The 18,100-nt window shown below is 35.4% G+C and overlaps 1 protein-coding gene across 4 annotated transcripts; it reads right to left on the bottom strand.

Annotated features, from left to right (window-relative positions):
* Positions 1–98: 98 nt before the first annotated feature.
* LOC135471832 (ran-binding protein 3-like) lies at positions 99–16,729 on the bottom strand. 4 transcript variants are annotated; one of them, XM_064751211.1, is made up of 18 exons: positions 16,656–16,729; positions 14,744–14,789; positions 14,265–14,444; positions 13,148–13,174; positions 12,562–12,645; positions 12,276–12,344; positions 10,245–10,298; positions 9,869–9,955; positions 9,221–9,286; positions 8,771–8,960; positions 8,228–8,291; positions 7,308–7,536; positions 6,320–6,441; positions 5,386–5,506; positions 4,916–5,055; positions 4,272–4,432; positions 3,448–3,536; positions 99–2,849 (listed from the first exon to the last, which is right to left on the bottom strand). In XM_064751211.1, exons 1-18 carry the CDS (start codon positions 16,677–16,679, stop codon positions 2,797–2,799), a joined length of 1,806 nt encoding a protein of 601 aa, XP_064607281.1. In that variant the 5' UTR covers positions 16,680–16,729; the 3' UTR covers positions 99–2,796. The 4 variants fall into 4 exon arrangements, with proteins under 4 accessions (XP_064607281.1, XP_064607283.1, XP_064607282.1 ...); XM_064751213.1 differs by having other exon boundaries at positions 12,607–12,645; XM_064751212.1 differs by lacking the exon at positions 13,148–13,174.
* Positions 16,730–18,100: the final 1,371 nt, after the last annotated feature.

Raw genomic sequence — 18,100 nt, 5'->3', positions numbered from 1 at the left:
AAACACAACCTTACAGCCAGAACACTTCATGACTTAAGTTGTTATGTGTCTGTAATGAAATGGTAGTGGTAGCGAGTAAGTCAAGAATGGGTGAAAATAAAAACAAAGAAACATCCAATAGTTTGGACACTGAATTCCTCACAAAGGAAATACTACAAACTGTACTGCGGGGCAGTACAAAATAACACAAATACTGCAGGAGCAGTGCAATATGATTACACCATAGACAAATTCACAGCACTATCTAACGAGCATACTTTACAGATAACAAGTGTTGTAATGAGGAAGTCTTTAGATAGTCCTAAACCCTTGCTGTAAGGATTAGAACTATCTTGGACGTTTCCCTCTTCTTACCAACACATATATTCACTATTAAAGGATTCACTCAATTGGGGAAAATAACAAATAATTTTTTGCATCAATGAATGTATGAGTGATACCTTGTCTGTTAAGTAAAAATATCCCCCCACCCTTCCCATACTACAGATATTGTTATCCCAAACCAGCAATAGTACGTTATTATCATTAAGCATAGAACTATAATTATTATACAAGAAATCTAAGATACATGTATAGGACAGTGAAAATACTGTAAAGAAACTTTAATTACAGGAAGCATTGGGCTGACTGAACAAAGACTTTATAAGTGAATATATATTAAACATAAATGAAAAATGTAGGCTGAATGATTGTACTCAGTATGTCAGATCTAAATGTGTACAAAGAAGCTTATAGCCTAACTCAAAACAAAAGATCTACTGGAGTAATAAAATTTTGCCAACATACATAGCCTTCTCCAACATTTGTCTATTTCAGTCAGTCTACCTGGTAACTACTTTTGTCTGAGGTATACTATGTAGATCAACTGATTAAGACATGAAATATGAACTAAACTATAATGTATAGGATATAATGAATTCTCATGATTACTGATTAGGCAGGTAAAAAAAATACAGGAGCAGTCAACAAAAAATGCCTCTTCAAACAGGACAAAAGTCTTCTTAATTATTATAGTATGGAGAATGGTTGTTCACTGCAACTATGATGTGCTTGTAAAGGATTCCGCATGAACAGTCAACAGGTTACAGCACAATGTTGAAACCTCTACTGCATATCACCAGCTATTTACATGTATGAATGAATAGATACAGATTAGTACTGTCAATACATCACATGTAGCTTTAATGCATGTAAAAATATTACCTTTACATTCACACATTCCAGTTTCGTAAGTTTAATGTCATATGCCGGTCGTTATATCATATTATTTTCTTGAATCCCTTCATTTCTTATCTCTGATAAGGAATAAACCAAATTAAGTACACATAAGAAGAAACAAGTCTCTGTCCGGTCAGCAAGTCAGTCTGTTTTAGAACTATTCATAAAATGGACCAAACAAGCCTTTTTACAAATGACAACGTATAATGCTCGAGTATTTTTTACCAAAACAAAGACATTTAAACAATCAAAAATAATCTTTGACAACACAAAGGTGTCAACAAGGGAACATTACAATACCAAGCACTTTCAACCATAGCAAATAATACTTTTCAAAGCAACAGTGCTTGATCTAACACAGTATTCCTTCATAGTTGTGTGATAATGTGGCATCTGATATGGAATGAGGTTTTACGAAAAGCCTATTGATGCATCCATTAACAGTGGCATAGTCATGATGGTAGTACTTTGCTAAGACTAGCTTACGAACACCTGACGATGTACTGGTTACAGCTGGAACTGGTATTTAGCCAAGTCTTCGTTGATCCAGTATATATAGTACTATTGGAGCCAGTCGTATCCCCACTTCCACATCTGACTCCAAAATGTATCCCCTATTTGTAAAAATACAATCTTGGGAACAACACAGACATGCCTTTCTCACCCACGCAAAACAATGGCCATATCACATAAAATCAGCTGACACTGCCTCTGCTATTATCACTGTTTGACACTAGTGCTTATTACATAACATCAACTCATTTGGTGAAACAAGCACTCAGCTAGGTACCTTACTGCACCATGGTAATCAGCCGAGTGTCTTTGACCAAACTGAGCAATGTGAGCTGAAACTGTGGTAAATGACACATCTATATGGCTTATATGAATTTATGTCAAAACATCAACCTATTCCAGCTGATTCCAACTTTTTTGCAACAGCAAGAATTTTGTCTGGGTTACAAGTTTTGTACACAGAATAGTCTTTTATGGGAAATTAACAACAGAGAAGAAAAAAAAATCAATAAAAAGCAAAAAAAAACAGTAGAACTTAAATGCATATTTGTCAAACAAAGCAGAAAAGGCTAAGTGCAGAAGAAAGGTTTTTGATTTTCATTTTTGTGTGCGTGCATGTGTGTGTGTAATTTTTTTTTTCTTTTTTTTTTTCAACTTTTATCCGAAAGTTTTGCCTTTTATTCACATGTATTTGCAAATTCACACATTAACATTTCTGTACACCACTGTAAGGTTGCCAAAAAACATTTCAACAGTGTTTGTATCTTAACTGCACAAAATCCTCCTTTTGACTTAACCTTATTCTTTTCTGAATCCCTTTGATCAACAGAAGTTTCTCAATGCAGAACACCATCCTCTGAACCTGGATCCAGCAAAAATACTTCATGACATTCTGACATCAACTGAACTGCAGCAAGGACATCAAATTTTATAGGCCTTCGTTTTCCAACATTTCTGTCCCTCTTGATGCACTTTCTGAAATGTTCCTTGCTAGCATTTCCGCCCCATTAACATCCATGTGCCACCATATTAATTGTTTACTCTTGACATAATTGTTCACTTTGGTCACTCATCTTCTGACTTTCCTGTTAAAGAGGAACAGTGGCTTTCATTGGAAGCTGAAATAATAAAAGTAGAAAAAATGCTGAAAGTGTACAACCTGTTTAATAAAGCATCATGGTCTCTAAAAATGTTCATATTCAATCATTTTTATTGTTATATATGGCTTGGCTGTAGTTCAGGCACTGCAAATACCTCGACATGCCCTACCCCTTTGGTTAATAAAAGTCTGCCATAAAAGTTTTTGATGTTAAGCCATAAGTGAATCTGTTGAGATTAAAACAGGTTTTTTACTTTTTTAAGATTCTGGTTTATGGACTCGAAGACAAGCTACACAAAAGGTCCAAAAGACAGTAGAACACATCGTTTTCTTCTGCGTACTTCATATATGTTTTATGAGCTCGCACACACTGATAATTGTGACATAATAAGGGAAAGAACCAATGAGTTCATAGCTTTAGACTGTCTTGATACAAGCTGGAAGAAGTTCCTTATTGGGTCACACCCTGGCATTACTATTCTTTACTTCAATTACTGCAAGTGTTAACTATTTAGAAAATTGTTGTTAACAAGCGAGGTACACCAAATACACACATAAAATTGTTCATCTTTTGATAATACATGTGAGTCTTTTGCTCTTAATGGCTACAGATTTACCTTCTGTTTCTGGGTCACCTAAACTTGAGTCGTTTGATTCTTCTGTAGTTCCACGTACATCTTGTGGATTTACAGATGACTGGCATTTTCTGAAAAATCAGGACAGAACATGTAGGCTACACATAGTACTTGTATCCATATTTACTACAAGGTAAAAAAAAGTGAAACTTTGTGATTTACACAAGTATTCTCATTGCAGATCCTTTGCCCTTCAAAGATGTCGGTTGAAGAGAAAAAGTAAAAAATAGCCACTCAGAAATACTGAATGAAATTCCAGTTGTGCAAATACTGTCTCAGCTGCAATGCTTTGCGAACTTTACAAACGACAAACGTGCCTCTGCCACACAAGAGTTCCGCCAATGGGTGAGGAAGTTTTCTGTGTTATCTAACGCCTGCCAACATGCCTGCCCCCATGAAACGTTTTCTGTGTTATCCGTGACACACAAACCACAATGCATGCATCCAGAGCGAGAAGCCGGGCACAGGAGAGTTTGTATTTTTAACATTAAATCCATTGCTGACGCAAAGCTGCGATTTTGTGGCGTACACCATTTTCTAACAAACAACTGCTCCAAAAAGATTCCAAACAAAGGTAAAGCTACCATTTTTTTGTCATCTGGTAACATTTGGCTCCGTCAAACATTGGCTTTGGGCAGGTAGATTAAGGCTATTATCTGCCCTGATGGCAGGCCCAATCCAGTAAGGGCAGGCTGACTTGAGGTGCAGGCTGCCCTGATGGCAGGCACTAAAAAAAATTATGTTACACCACTGAGTTTGATAGATATGAAACAAACCACTGAAGAAAACTGACAATATGTACTTACCTTTGTTTTTTATTGAGTGTTTCTGGATCTAGCTTATCTGCTTTTCGTTTCTCACTTGTTTTACCCGCAGTCAAACTCCGCTTTTGTTCCTCTAGAACTTGTAACCGCTGTACTCTCCAGTCAATGGCACTTAATATATTCTCACTATCCTTAGGAGTTGCCTAGGAGGGAAGCATTATAGTAAGGATAGTGAGAGAACACAAAAGACAGTCTAAGAAAGAATCACTCACAACTAATATTTATAGAGCATGGAGACAAAATCTTATTACCATCATTTCAGCCTGTTGGTTTAGAATATACGCCAAACTTAATACATCACCACTAATCAAACAGAAACATAAAACAACAAGACTAATGAAACCAAAAGAATGCTTACAAAATACTAACTGCTTTCTATGAATAATCACATGATTTCTACCAAATAATGTCATTGTCTTTCATTGCAAACACTCTGTATATGACGGGGCAATATCAAAATGCAACATTTATGACATTAGTTCTACTCTTGGATGTCATTGGCAAACAATAACATAATTTAGATGTTACATCATTAGTTTTTGGAGTATATATATATTTTATAAACGACAAAGTGGAAGATCAGGAGAAGATGACATAATATCTGGAAAGGTCTATGCTGTACTAACAGTAATAAGGAACACTTTGATCCCATCCTCCCCATCACTGGCTGTCACTCGGATACTTTTGGAACTTGCACGCTCCACTGTCATTCCAGCCCAGATTTTAGTGTTTAGTATAAGTCTCAGGCTTCCTTGTGTCCGCATCACTGGAACAAAAGAAACAAAACTGCTCATTTCTTTGGGGGGTTTTCTCATTTCATACATGTAGCTGTTAGTCCAACCGCTGCAGTAACCATAGATATTTTGACCAAATGGAAACGTAATAATGTTTCACACATGGGCTATTATTTCTTGATTTAACTCTAAAAAAAACACGCTATAAGCATATAATCAGAAAAAATAATTAATCATCAAAGACATATTACTGCACTACTATACACAACTATATCAACCTTTGTGAACTAATAATATTCAGCAAACCAAAAAGAAATACATTAACCACAACAAGATTTATTACACACAACAGTTTAACATACCCAGCCTGGAATGGAAAGTTTCCGCATGCACAGGGGCCATGTCATTCAACCGTAGTTGGCCCCTCCCCCTCTCTATCCATGTCTGAGTTGCATTCTCAAACACAAACAATTTACAGTTGGCCTGTCAAAAAAAAGAAGAAGTTGAACAATCAGTGCTTTATTCTTTTCATCCCTGTCATGAATCAAGAGTCTTCATTCAAGCCTATACATTATTACTAAAGTCTTATGCTGAAAATCTGGTGTTCATTATACAAAGTAATACAAATATCAGCAATCTACAACACAAATTACAATGCAACTAGCAGAAGCCTTCACCACAGATCATTTCTGTTGACTTCATTCTTTGTGCTATCAAACCCCTTTCAAATAAACTATACACAAGGAAATCCAAATAATTTATATTCCTTGCTACATATGCAAAACCTAGGCATGGATCAAATGGTTTTCAAATTTGGGTCGCCATAAGAGAATATGACCATAAAGTTTTATTACAATGGGATACCAGCAGAAGTCTGAAGTCGGACGTATTACATCATTTCAATGACGCTGGACATTCTACTGCAGCGTGACATCAGTGGGTACACCAAATACGTTAAAGATGAAACACTAGCACCACTTTTGTGAGAGGAAAATCTGCCGGTAACCCATTGGACAATGTTTGAAGCACTTATTACACCGAAATAATGACCAATGAGAATAAAAAATTGTTAAATATGCAAAAGTTAGGCATACATCTTGTTTTTGAACATGATCTAAGGTTACCCAAAAAAAAAAACCTGCACAAAAATTTTATCCAACGAAAACAATCTGGAGCAGTTATTACACCAATGACCAAAGAGAATTACAGTCCTCATTAAATATGCACAACTCATACACAGATGTGAGTTGCACAAACTGCACTTGACCAACATAACTCTCTCATTATGCCTCTCACCTGTAAAACATTAGATTCCTCCTCTTCACCTGTTTTCACCTCCACTTCCTCCAGCTCAGGCTTTGTGCCGTGTTTGGCTTGATACTCACGAGCAGACTCCTCTAAAGACAATGCTGTTTTTTCTAGAAAGACAAAAATATGCTAACTTTTACATATTCACCAATAATTATGGTTTATTTATGTCATAATTTTTCAAAATATTCTGTTTGGATTCTCAACCCTATGTTTTTCTGCAAACTAAATATTAACCTCAATATTTTTTCCTATGATTACACTCTGGACTAAAATTTTTCAAATGATATATCTGTTTCTGTCATAACAAACAACCTAATGAATTAAATCTTTATACAAAACAGAGAATTTGAAAATTAGCTCGTCTTCAAGTGTTTCAGAAAGTACATGTATATAATATTATACATAGGTCTGAAAGCATTCATTTCGTCCTCATTCCATTTAACAGGGTTAATACACTAGTCTAAAGAATTGGGAGGTTTGGGGGTTAAAGGTGGGGTTGGGATAATATAATGCTACTAGCCTGAAGCTTAAATACAGTATTTATTTACTTATTTCTTTGATTAGTGTTTTATGTCATACTCAAGAATATTTAACTTATATGATACCAGCCAGCGATATAGTGAGAAGAAACCAGGCAGAGCCGTGAGAAAACCCACAGCCATCCACAGGTTCTTTGATATATTGAAAGGTATAAGCAATCATTTCTACTACATCAGGTTTCATCAAGTCTTTCAAAATGTGGATTCAAAATGACCTAAGTTATTTTGTGCAGCTAGTTTAACACATTTAACCAAATCTAATCAAAATTCTGAGTATATGCATAATGTCCACATTGATTTTAAATCATGTCGGCATGGTTAATTACATGTAGTCAGAAGCTCTTAAGATAATCACAAATTGTTATCTTAATAAAAAGAAAGTATTTTACAAATGATCATTTGAAATCCTGCCTCAGTTAGATAAAAACGGTTACCTCCGCCTGAGGCTCCCGCAGGCTTATCTGTAGATGAGGTTGTATCAGGGACATCAGGGCCTTCCTCGCTCTCAGATTTGTCGGCATTCACCACACGGTCTGCTAAGTTCTGTCCAAATACAAACCCATCCACACTGTTCTGGGTGGATGTTCCAGCTGCACTACTGTTGCCTGGGTTACTAGCTCCAAAGGCAGGTGTGCTACTGCTAATTGCTGAAGAACTTACACCCTGCAAAAAAAGACCAACCTATGGATGACACTGGTTGTAAGATGCATAAGCTTCATTCAAGACTTACTTAATCAATGAAATAATAATAGTTTGGTGGCCAAATGCGAAAACATCCAACAAACTGGACTGTGTTCGGGTCAGATTCTTCTTTTTGTTACACCAAGATAAAGCCTTGTACAGAAATAAATAAAGGGGAATAAAACACTAACACTAAAGTATTTTTTCTGGCAATACCACATAAAATCAGTTACGCATAAAATCTCGTTAAAAACCTGATCCACACATTATTGCCATGGAAACTATATAGATTTACATTAAATTCTACAGTAAACACACTGGAAAACATAATCGGAACATCCAAAATTATGAATCTATCCTGAACACTAATTTTCCCCTTCTGCACTGAAATGAATTTAAAAAAAAATACAACTTTAGACCAAATGTTGATATGTATAGATAAAGAGTCACATTTAAAGTTAAAAAAACATCACGTTTTATTTTTGTGACGTAGGGTAACCGAGATATCACGGATCAAAGTAAGTAAAAATGCCCAGACAGGGAAAAACTATTTTTTTATCAACTCAAATACGGTAAGGTACGAAATGCACTAAATAACACTTAAAACAAGCTTCCAAAAGAAAGTTGTTGACAAGAGCACAAAATGCTTTATCTTTACTTCTTCTGTACTCACCATTACCCTGTCTGCTAAATTTTGTCCAAATACAAATCCATCCGAGCTAGATTCAACACTTCCACTGAAAGATATGACAAATGACTGTCTGTCTCAATCATGTTTTAGTAAACATGTATTTATTTATTTCATTGGCGTTTTACTCTTACTCAAGAATTTCTTTCATTATCTTTTCATCTGATTAGTGTCTTATGCTGTACATTGCACCACAGAATATTTCACTTACACTACAGCACATGAATTATGCACTGAAGTACCATGCCGAAGATACCACGCATGACACCCCACCCAGTCACATTATACCGAAACCAGAACTATTTCCTTGTTCTAACCTCTCCGCACTAATAGGTACCATTTTTAAAGTCTTTGGTATGATGTGACCCAGGTTTGATTCATGGTCTCCAGACTTCGAGCCAGATGCTCTAATCATAAACCCACCGAAGCGGTCCATGTAGGATGTCTTTTTTAGATTTGTAACCTGAACATACCACAACTAAAATATATACCACACAACGTTTGCTATAGATTTTATTATTTTTTTACCCATCGGCATTGCTGGCTGTAAGTCGGCTTTGTATGGCATCAGAACTGTCCACAGGGTTTGTCAAAGACACAGTAGTCTCCGATGAGAGAACGCCATTGTTTGAACTGTCTGGGCAGGATGCATCATCAGTCTTTGTTTTGTTCACGCTTGTGGTAGACTTCTGGTCAGAGGTTGAAGGTTCTTCTGATTCTAGGCATAACAGGTATCAAAATGTTAATGGCAAAATGCTATTCCATTCAATCTCGTTCTTTCAAGGACACACCAAACCTGCTTGCTAAAGTTGTCTCATGGTGAAAACACTCACAAACTTTTGAGAAACTTTGTACATCTGAGATTACCTTGTAACATTTTTTTCTTTAATGAATGCATGTAGAGCTGTTTCCCTTGTCTATGGTAAAAATAAGAATTAAAGGAAAAAAAGATGCCCACATTCAACCGTATGAACTCACCTGCGTGAGAATCTGAGGGTGATGGGAGTGTGGCAGGTTTTAATAATGGATTAGCAGGGATGCTATCTGGAAAAAAAGACGTAATGATTATTACACATCATTTTAATACGGTACCTACTTTTGATTCTCATTATGCAGTAAGAGATTCTCACAAGCACCTATTCCCTTTTTTACTGTTTTAAAAAAAAACACTCAAATTCTCAACCTATCGATTAATATTGTTCATCATATCATACATGTTGATGAGGGAAAGTCCCTTGATGTCAATGTTTGAAATTTATGTTCAATATATCTCAATGTAAATGAAATTCATTAATCTTGTAGAAATGCCTCTTTTATTCTGAACAGCAAGCTCTGTAAGTCTCTCAGTCCATCCATCTGTTGGTGAGTTATCCTATTTTCAAACATGGGCAATGAATTTAACAAGGCAATCCATGCAAGACAACAACTTTTAAATAGGATGTTGCAGGTACTGCAAACTTGTGCTTGCTTAAATACAACGCTGCATAAGATGAATTCACTGGAATATGGTGCTTTTTTTAGCATTTGGTATACTTATCATTTGTTCACTTTGCTAACAAGTGATCAAATTTATCTTGAAATAATTTTTGTAGAGTACATGAAGTAAAATGTGCATATGTATTTTACCTTTTGTAGTGCCAGGTGATAAAACTGATGGTCTCAGGGAAAACTTTGGCGCTGAACTCGGGACCTCTTTTTTGTCACTTCCAATCACTAATTTTAAGTAACACACATAATTCAAGAGTTTCTCCATTATAACATACATGTATCCAACAGTTCAGACATCCTGCTATTACCATGAGTCATATTTCATCATGACTATTTAACTTTATTGAAAATAGAGAAATTTCTTTGTTCAAAACAGACATTTTTCAAGAACATTAATTTGTATCTTCATAGTGACCAAGATGACATTATCTAGATGAAATGTGTGAATGCATTAAAACTCTTTTTCAAGAACAAAAAGTACTCCAAAGGTGTTAGTAACAAGAGAAGGACCTACATATTTTTGGAGGGGTCAAGATGGAGGAAGACACAGGGCGTTGCTTTTTATCATCTTCAAAAAAAAAAAATTAAAATGATAGAGACATCTGTAAAGAGCAAGTCACAACATTACCAAATATTACACAGATGTATTTTACTTTTGACCAAATCAGGACATTTCCTTTTTTAACAGTTTCCAGCGAAATTCAAACTCCCATCGCTTGGTCCAGCTGAGCCATACTCATTTTTACTGAATGTAGAACAGCTTTCAATAATCATCAAACACAGTAATTTTTATCCTTAATGTAGTTCTTCAGTCTTTCCTTATGTTTGTAGGATGTTTATTCAAGAATATTTTCGATTTTTTGTACACTGATAAAATTATACTTTCCCTAAGAGTGGCCAACCAAACCGATGCAGTTTAATCTTTAAAATCAAATGGCATAAATCCCACTGAAAGTTCATCTTTCAAATGCGAATAGGTTAAAGTGAAAGACAGCACCTGACTAATGTTTATGTCCACCAAAGGACTACCATTCAAAGTTTCTTACATTGGCATTAAATATTTTTTAGATTTTTTTCAATCCAGTAAAAGTTTAGTGAAACTTTGTCTTGTCCATTATGGACAGCAAGGTGACGTCGCATTTACCATGGACCAAGTGATAAATAGCTTTCTCCGAAATTCGACAAACTGGAGTGAGTGAGTGCTTGAGGTTTAACATCATATGAAAACAAAGGAGTGATTAGAGAGCATGTAATGTGCCTCCTTGTTGCAGGACGAATTTCCATTGCTCTTTTATCTAATGCTGCTTCACTGAGATGACTTATCAAAGGCAAGTAAGCCCTCTCACCCTAGCCATTATACTGATACTGGTCAACCAGTCCTTGCACTAACCTCTTCATGCTGAAAGCCAGGCTGAAGTTCTTGCTGAAGTTCATGCTGAAGTTACAACTTCCTCTTTTAAGGTCTTAGGTGTGACTCGAAAAAGAACTGATTCACATACTGGATGCATATTTCCTCCACTGCTTGAACTGTTCATACAGTATATTATATCATTAATACAGTCTACGAGTACCCTGCATATGCACGGCCGGGCAGTTCCTGGTTCAAGGCCGTAGCCTCTGGAGGAGCTGTGTGGGTGATTTTGACCCCTATTTAATGTTTACTAAATTGCAATAGGATTGTTGTACAGCTGGATCCATGCTCAATTCTGACACAAATGGAAATAAATCTTAGCACCACTGAGCTGATCTAGGCATTCGACTGTCGCTGGACTTTATGCTTCAATTTTGTAGAGGTGGCTTCTAAGATGAGAGTAATGCTGACCTAGTTATCGTGGACGTCGGAGAAAGCATCTCGGCTTAAACATGGTGTTTCAATGCTTTTAATGTATTTTATAAAAGAAAAAACATCTTTTATTTGTGAGAAAGAGGAAAAATTTACATTCTTCAGTTCTAATAAATTCAGAGAAAAAATATTATATCACAAGATTTAGTTAATTTTAAGTGTTGTCCAATGAGATGCCATCTTCTCATTCTCATAAACCTTCCCTAATAAATTTTTCACTGACTTTGACATTTGTTATTTAGCAACTGCATGCTGACTAAAAGCTAACATGAACGACAATAAATGCTGAACTACGTCTATAAGTAAGCCTAAGGTTTACTGGGGAGATGCAACCTGATAGAGACTTCCTTAATTTGATAAAATTCTCAAGCTGACTTCCTCAATTCACACCAGCCATTTGTGCAGTATTATCATTTTGTTCTACGTGTTATTCGGTGAAATCTCATTACAATAATAAATTATGATACTTTTTAGAAAGCTTGACTATCGTACTTTCGAATGAAATATGTTTTAGCCAGGTGCTGTCTTGTTCTTTAAGGAATTAGGGTAGTGAATGTGTGACTTTCCTCATAAGTTATCAAACACGGCAATTCTCACCATTATCGAACGAATGTCTTGTGTTCAGATTTTAGTACATGTAGTCAATGCATCTTAAAATATTTGTATGTTTATAGTGACTGTGTGTGTAATTCATCTTCTCACCTTCAGAATCTTTGGCAGGGTGTTTTTGTGAAAATGCTACAGTGTTCAGGCGACTTGGAGCAATGAGACCTACAAAACACATATGTTATATCTAACATGAAAAAACAGAAGGCAAAATTTGTGAATATTAAAACATTACCCACTGTCCCAATTTAGATTGTCATGCATTCGCAGTTTTGTCACTCTCAAGTTCATAGAACTGTTTTAGAATTTTGTATATTCAAAAAAAACAACTTTATGAAATTTAAATAACAGCTTGAAATGAACATAAACATGGCAAAAAAACCTTCGCACGGTTGGGATGTAACTGTGGTTCCTGACCGAGACACACCTGGCTGTTTGAGACTTGTTTTTTCTGCAAACGGGTTCCCTATAAAACAGACAGATTACATATATATATATAATAATAAAAATTAAACCAGTACAGCATGATGGAAAATGCCAGTTGATCTGTTTCACTCTGAATCTTGACTGGCTTATAAAAAGCACTGCCGCTCTTATCCCAACGATGACTAAGTATAAGAGATCAAGTTACTCACAGTTCAGACATGTAATAATTCCTTGCCACTTGATATACAAGAAAACTTTATGATTATAAACCTGTGAAAATAACTTTATGAATTTTGAAATCAAACTTTTTACTTTTTTTGTTTCATTAATTCTCAGCAAAAGCTTCTGTGGCTAAAATACTGAACGTGTAATACATATATTAAGATGACAGGTTCAGTAACAGGACTGAGCACCGGTTCAAATTATTCCAGAGTTGAACTCTGAATTGTAAGACAAAATAGTATGTGTTATAAAAGATGTTAGAGGGAGTAAGCACTGAGTATGGGTAGGACGAGCATGTATCGCATTAATCATGCTAATACCTTGACTAGATGCCGCTGCTCCAAATACTGTAAGAGGAAAAAGGGTAAGAATTACTGATTAAACAAGTTACCAGCTGCATAAATGCTGTCAGAGCCCACCTGAAATGTTGTCAGCTGCCAACAAGAGCATGCTCAGCAATACAGACTTTTTTAAAAATAACGCCAACCACAGGAAGCAGCATTGTTATGTTTTAATTTATTTTAAGCATTTGAGCAAAATCCAGGGTGCAAGTTTAAAAATCTTAATAAATAAATTTTTGACACCCACATGACCAAAGGTCAAGAAGTGACTACCATTCTATGCTACATGCCCGACAGAAATGCTGTTCAACAAAAGCCAACATGAACAATCCCTGGCTATGACTTCTGAGTAGAGTAGTATCTGGCTATGTGTTCTGAATAGAGCAGTATCTAAACATTTCAGACAGGATCTGGCACAGAAGTTGACATAAGCTCAGCAAAAGTCTACCCCCTTTTTTTTCAAACAAGGTAAAGTTGTCAAGTTGCTAAGCTTTACCTTGTCCAGTGCTCCTTTAAATTAAATTACAAAAACATTATATTCACTAAGCTTATGACAGCTTCATAATATAGTTGCTGGCCCTATAATGAAACTCATGAGGATTTGGGGGTAAAAAATGCACCAATTGAGAGGATATAAATCATTACTGTATATTGGAGGAGGCAATCAATGCTTTTGCTGTCAGGCACATTCTTAAAAGATTTCTTTGATACATATATAATTTATTTATTTCTTGTTTTTGCAATGAAAAAAAAACTTTTTTCTGCAGAATTTTACCTCTTTCCACACAAATACAGTATACAACAAAGCACCAGTACATACACCTTTACATTACTTTGGACATTATACATATGTGACACTACCTGGAAAAAGGTTATTCTAATAAAACATTTTAAAAAATGAAAATTATCTCTCTAATATTAAAAATATTTGGCAAGATGTCTTAGTAAATGCTTCCTGGCAGAAAAGCTTCTAAAATGGCAAATATGAGACCATAAAAGAAATGAACAGGAACCAGATGGGTATTAACCATACACCAGAGGATGAGGCCATAAAAGACGTCACAAATGAAACCAGTGAGTCTTGGTGATCACTAACCTGTGGGATGGCAGTAAGAAGGCTGCCATGTTCCATGTCCAGGTGAACCAAATGAGGAAGGGGATATAACTGATGATCCCACTGGTCCAGAAGTAGGAGATGATCCAAATGATGTGGAGCCAAACACTGCCTTGTTGCCATGGGTACTGCTGTCTGCAGCAGGTGCCGAGCCATTGCTTTCTGCAAGTAATATGTATCACCACCAGAAAATAAAAGATACTCCATAATACAAAATTTCAAATGTCTATATATTAAAATGCAATATTACAGCTCACAACAGAAGAAGTCTTTGAACACCAGATGTGAAAAGTAACTTCTATTTAATAATTTCAGAGACCAATGTTGTTTTAACATTCGGGACTTACCATGACATCTTATAATAATATTCATAATGTTTTAAAAACAAAAAATGAAACAAAATATATTTTGATAAACAACAGATGACCTCAAACAAACTAATGTAATGCAAATCCTCTCACCTGATCTGTTATTCTCAACAGCTGCCAAAACTCTACTGTCTGGGCTCTGAAAATAAATGGAACTATGTGTGTCAAGAAATACATACAACTTTCACATGATATCACATCTGGTTGCATTTTTGTGCTCGCCATGTTGGAAGGTATTTTAACTACTAGTATTACATTTGATAACAACTTCCTGCTAAATTTCTGCACATAATAAACAAAATCTCAACAGACATATTCATGTTCCAAAGATGACTATGCTGCAGGGTCAAGAAAGTCAATAATTATGTGGAAAATTACATGAAAGCAGTTTATTTCATGCTGAAAGTTGATCTTGTTGATCCTATTTGTCCTGCCACATTTTGTTTACTTACATTTACAAGCAGCAACAATTTTTAGGTGATCAACTTTTCTGCAATAATTATTTATAAAACCCTGAGAAAAATTATTTGAACAATTTCATCAATTTTCTATTCAACAAAGCTGATTCTAGCTGACATTTTCTGTTCTTACTGTTTTGCCATAAACGCTATTAAATACAAACCTATCACATCACTAAGCTGAGCTGAATCATACTTAATTTTGCCACCCCAGGTTTTCCTGGTCACTTATTAACATTCATTTAAAGAGTATCTAGCAATGTTCACTCAACCCGCCACACTCAAGTGACCGATTTCATTCTGACTGATACACTTTGTCTGTCTAATGAGTATATGAGTCAAACTGTACTTCATATGAGATATACTGAACAGACTAAATTACGTATTTGTCCAATGTGAGTGCAAGTTTCATTTATATGTGCATAATCTGAAATTAACGATGTCTGCTGTTTTTCAAAGGAGAGCGGACACATTTTAGTAACAAACTGAGCCATGGATCAGCAAAATTTTTTCTGGCATGAACTTCATGTTTTTTCCATCTCGCACAACCTGCAGGGCAAATTACAACTGCGCCAAAATCAATACAGAAACTACAGGCTTAAACTCTATTCAAAAGCAGTTCAATTAAATTCTTTGTTGTTTTACAATGCTCTGTCTACTAGATTTCCTATGATATTTTGTCATTCCTGCTTGTCAATTCTAAGTATCTGCAATTCACAATGTCCCATCATTATGACATGATTGGCTGGGAATTTTCTATTGGGGTAAACCCTATTTACAACGGATTTTGTGAAACAAATTGGCAACATACAAAGATTTTAAGACATCAAAGCCATGGTGCCTGCATGAAGTTGATTGATCAAGAGCCTGATACTCAAACACTTCACAGCCTTATCTGTCTGACACACATCAAATATAAATGAACAAAAATATGAATTTAGACCTAACACCCATTAATGCAGTCAATGAAGTTTTCCAAAATTCATGCATTTATTTTGGTATATTATTTAAAAAAAAACTACCATAATAGACATATAATAATTTTTGTAATAGTTTGCCACATAAAGAAGACGCTCTCTTTGACCTCCACAAGAAAGTCGTTGCTGATTACAATAGGTCTAACATGGACACGATGGAAAAGGAAACTCAACTGATTTCCCCCAAGAAATACGTCTTATGTAACTAATTATCCTTATTGGGTGGGCCTGGGGTGCATTGCTTTAAGTTTGGTTGCTACAGTAAATAAAATTTTTGTTTTTTAAGGCACACAAAAAGTGGGTGCAAAACTCTTGATGAACGGGAGCAGCAAAACATGATCTGACAGCTGGAACAGGGAGTGTGCTTCATGTATAAACCTAAGTTACATGTTTATAATTAAACGCATATTGATTATAATACAATGAAGCCCTCAAATTATAAACAAATTCTATATATGTACCCTCCCCGCATTATCAGACAGAACAGGCTCACAGCCTGCCTACTATTATACACCAGCATTCTGCAGATACTTGTGCTTGCCATACATGTATGCTAATATGTATACATACCTTTGTCACCCTTGGTTCTTCCATAGCTGGTCTCCTTAAATCAGCAGATTCAGCTTCTGAAGAGAAATGACAGCTTACAGCATAAAGTTGGTCATTTATGATTTTACCAACAATCTGCAACTTGAGTCCCTAGAATGAATCCAACTGGTAAAAAATTCAAATTTTATGAACATGAAACATACTTAAGCAGACATGGCCTGTAAATGTCCAGACCTTTATTACCACTATCACGACTGAGGGCAGGTCCTTGTGCTAGCTCAATATATTAAACATTTGGTTATTGTTATCTATTCACAACAAAGAGGTTTAATCATACAATGGCAAAGACAAATTATTTATGCTATATTTGATTATCAGGTCAAGAAAGTCACACTGTTTCACAGCTGGTTTCACATCTTACTGAGAAGCACAAACTTTGCCTGTCACTACTTTTACCTAGAAATTTATTAAAGCAATAAAAAAGCTATTCAAGATGGTTACTTTCGTGGTTACTTTAGTAGCAAAAACTACACGTAAGAGAGAACTACTAAACAAGGACAATATACAGGAGATATGTTACAATATCATATATGTTCAATAATACTCTTATCCATAATTACACATATACAATGTGAAAAGAGTGATGAACAGATAAATGAGCAGAATTAATAAATCTGTATCTGTCAAAAGTGACAACAGTTTCTCCAACCCAATCATGACGGCAAAAGGGCGGATACAAATTTACTTTTTGATTTTATGCCTCTCTCTGAGAATTGATCATTAGGTAATATACAATGGCTCAATCAGATACAGTAATAGAACAGATATATGCTAATTTCTCAACCTTTTCCCATAGGAAAGATCAACTTTTCTGTCATTTGTGCACCTTTTTACTTTGATTTTAATGACAAGTCTACTTCTTTTAATAAATATACATGTTGGGTATGATTTATTTTGTTAATTTGTTTCTAAGGGCTGAGGCTGTACTTGATCAAGAATGTTTCACCTATATTATAGAGATGAAGTTATTGATGAAAGAAACCGGACAGCCTAAAAGAGTAACCCACTGTCTTTTACGATCTACATGTACCTGAACTAGAGAGCTGGTTAATGGTCAAGGGCCCAAACCTTGCAGTGAGCCAGCATTTTAACCATATGAGCCAGCCATGTACATTTGTAAAAAATGCCAGAAATGTGAATGACTTCATGTCACCAACAGCAATATTTGTGGCACTGACTTACATCAGCATGTGATTTTTGGGTCCATCAGCAATGTATTAAGAATAATTGACAGTGTGAGTGCACATGTTGCTAGTTTCCAGTAAACACAAATTCAGTCAAAATAAAATTCATATACACTATGATCAGTTCTCCAAAAAGGTATCTGATAACTGAATAATGTAGCCTTTCTTCTCACTGGTCTTAACTTATTGTATTATGTTTCTGCACGGAATGGCACACGACAT

Source organism: Liolophura sinensis, chromosome 7 (genome assembly GCF_032854445.1).
Source record: "Liolophura sinensis isolate JHLJ2023 chromosome 7, CUHK_Ljap_v2, whole genome shotgun sequence".
Classification (NCBI taxonomy): domain Eukaryota; kingdom Metazoa; phylum Mollusca; class Polyplacophora; order Chitonida; family Chitonidae; genus Liolophura; species Liolophura sinensis.
Note: the sequence above shows the minus strand (reverse complement) of the source record. Positions and strands in the feature narration are given on the sequence as shown.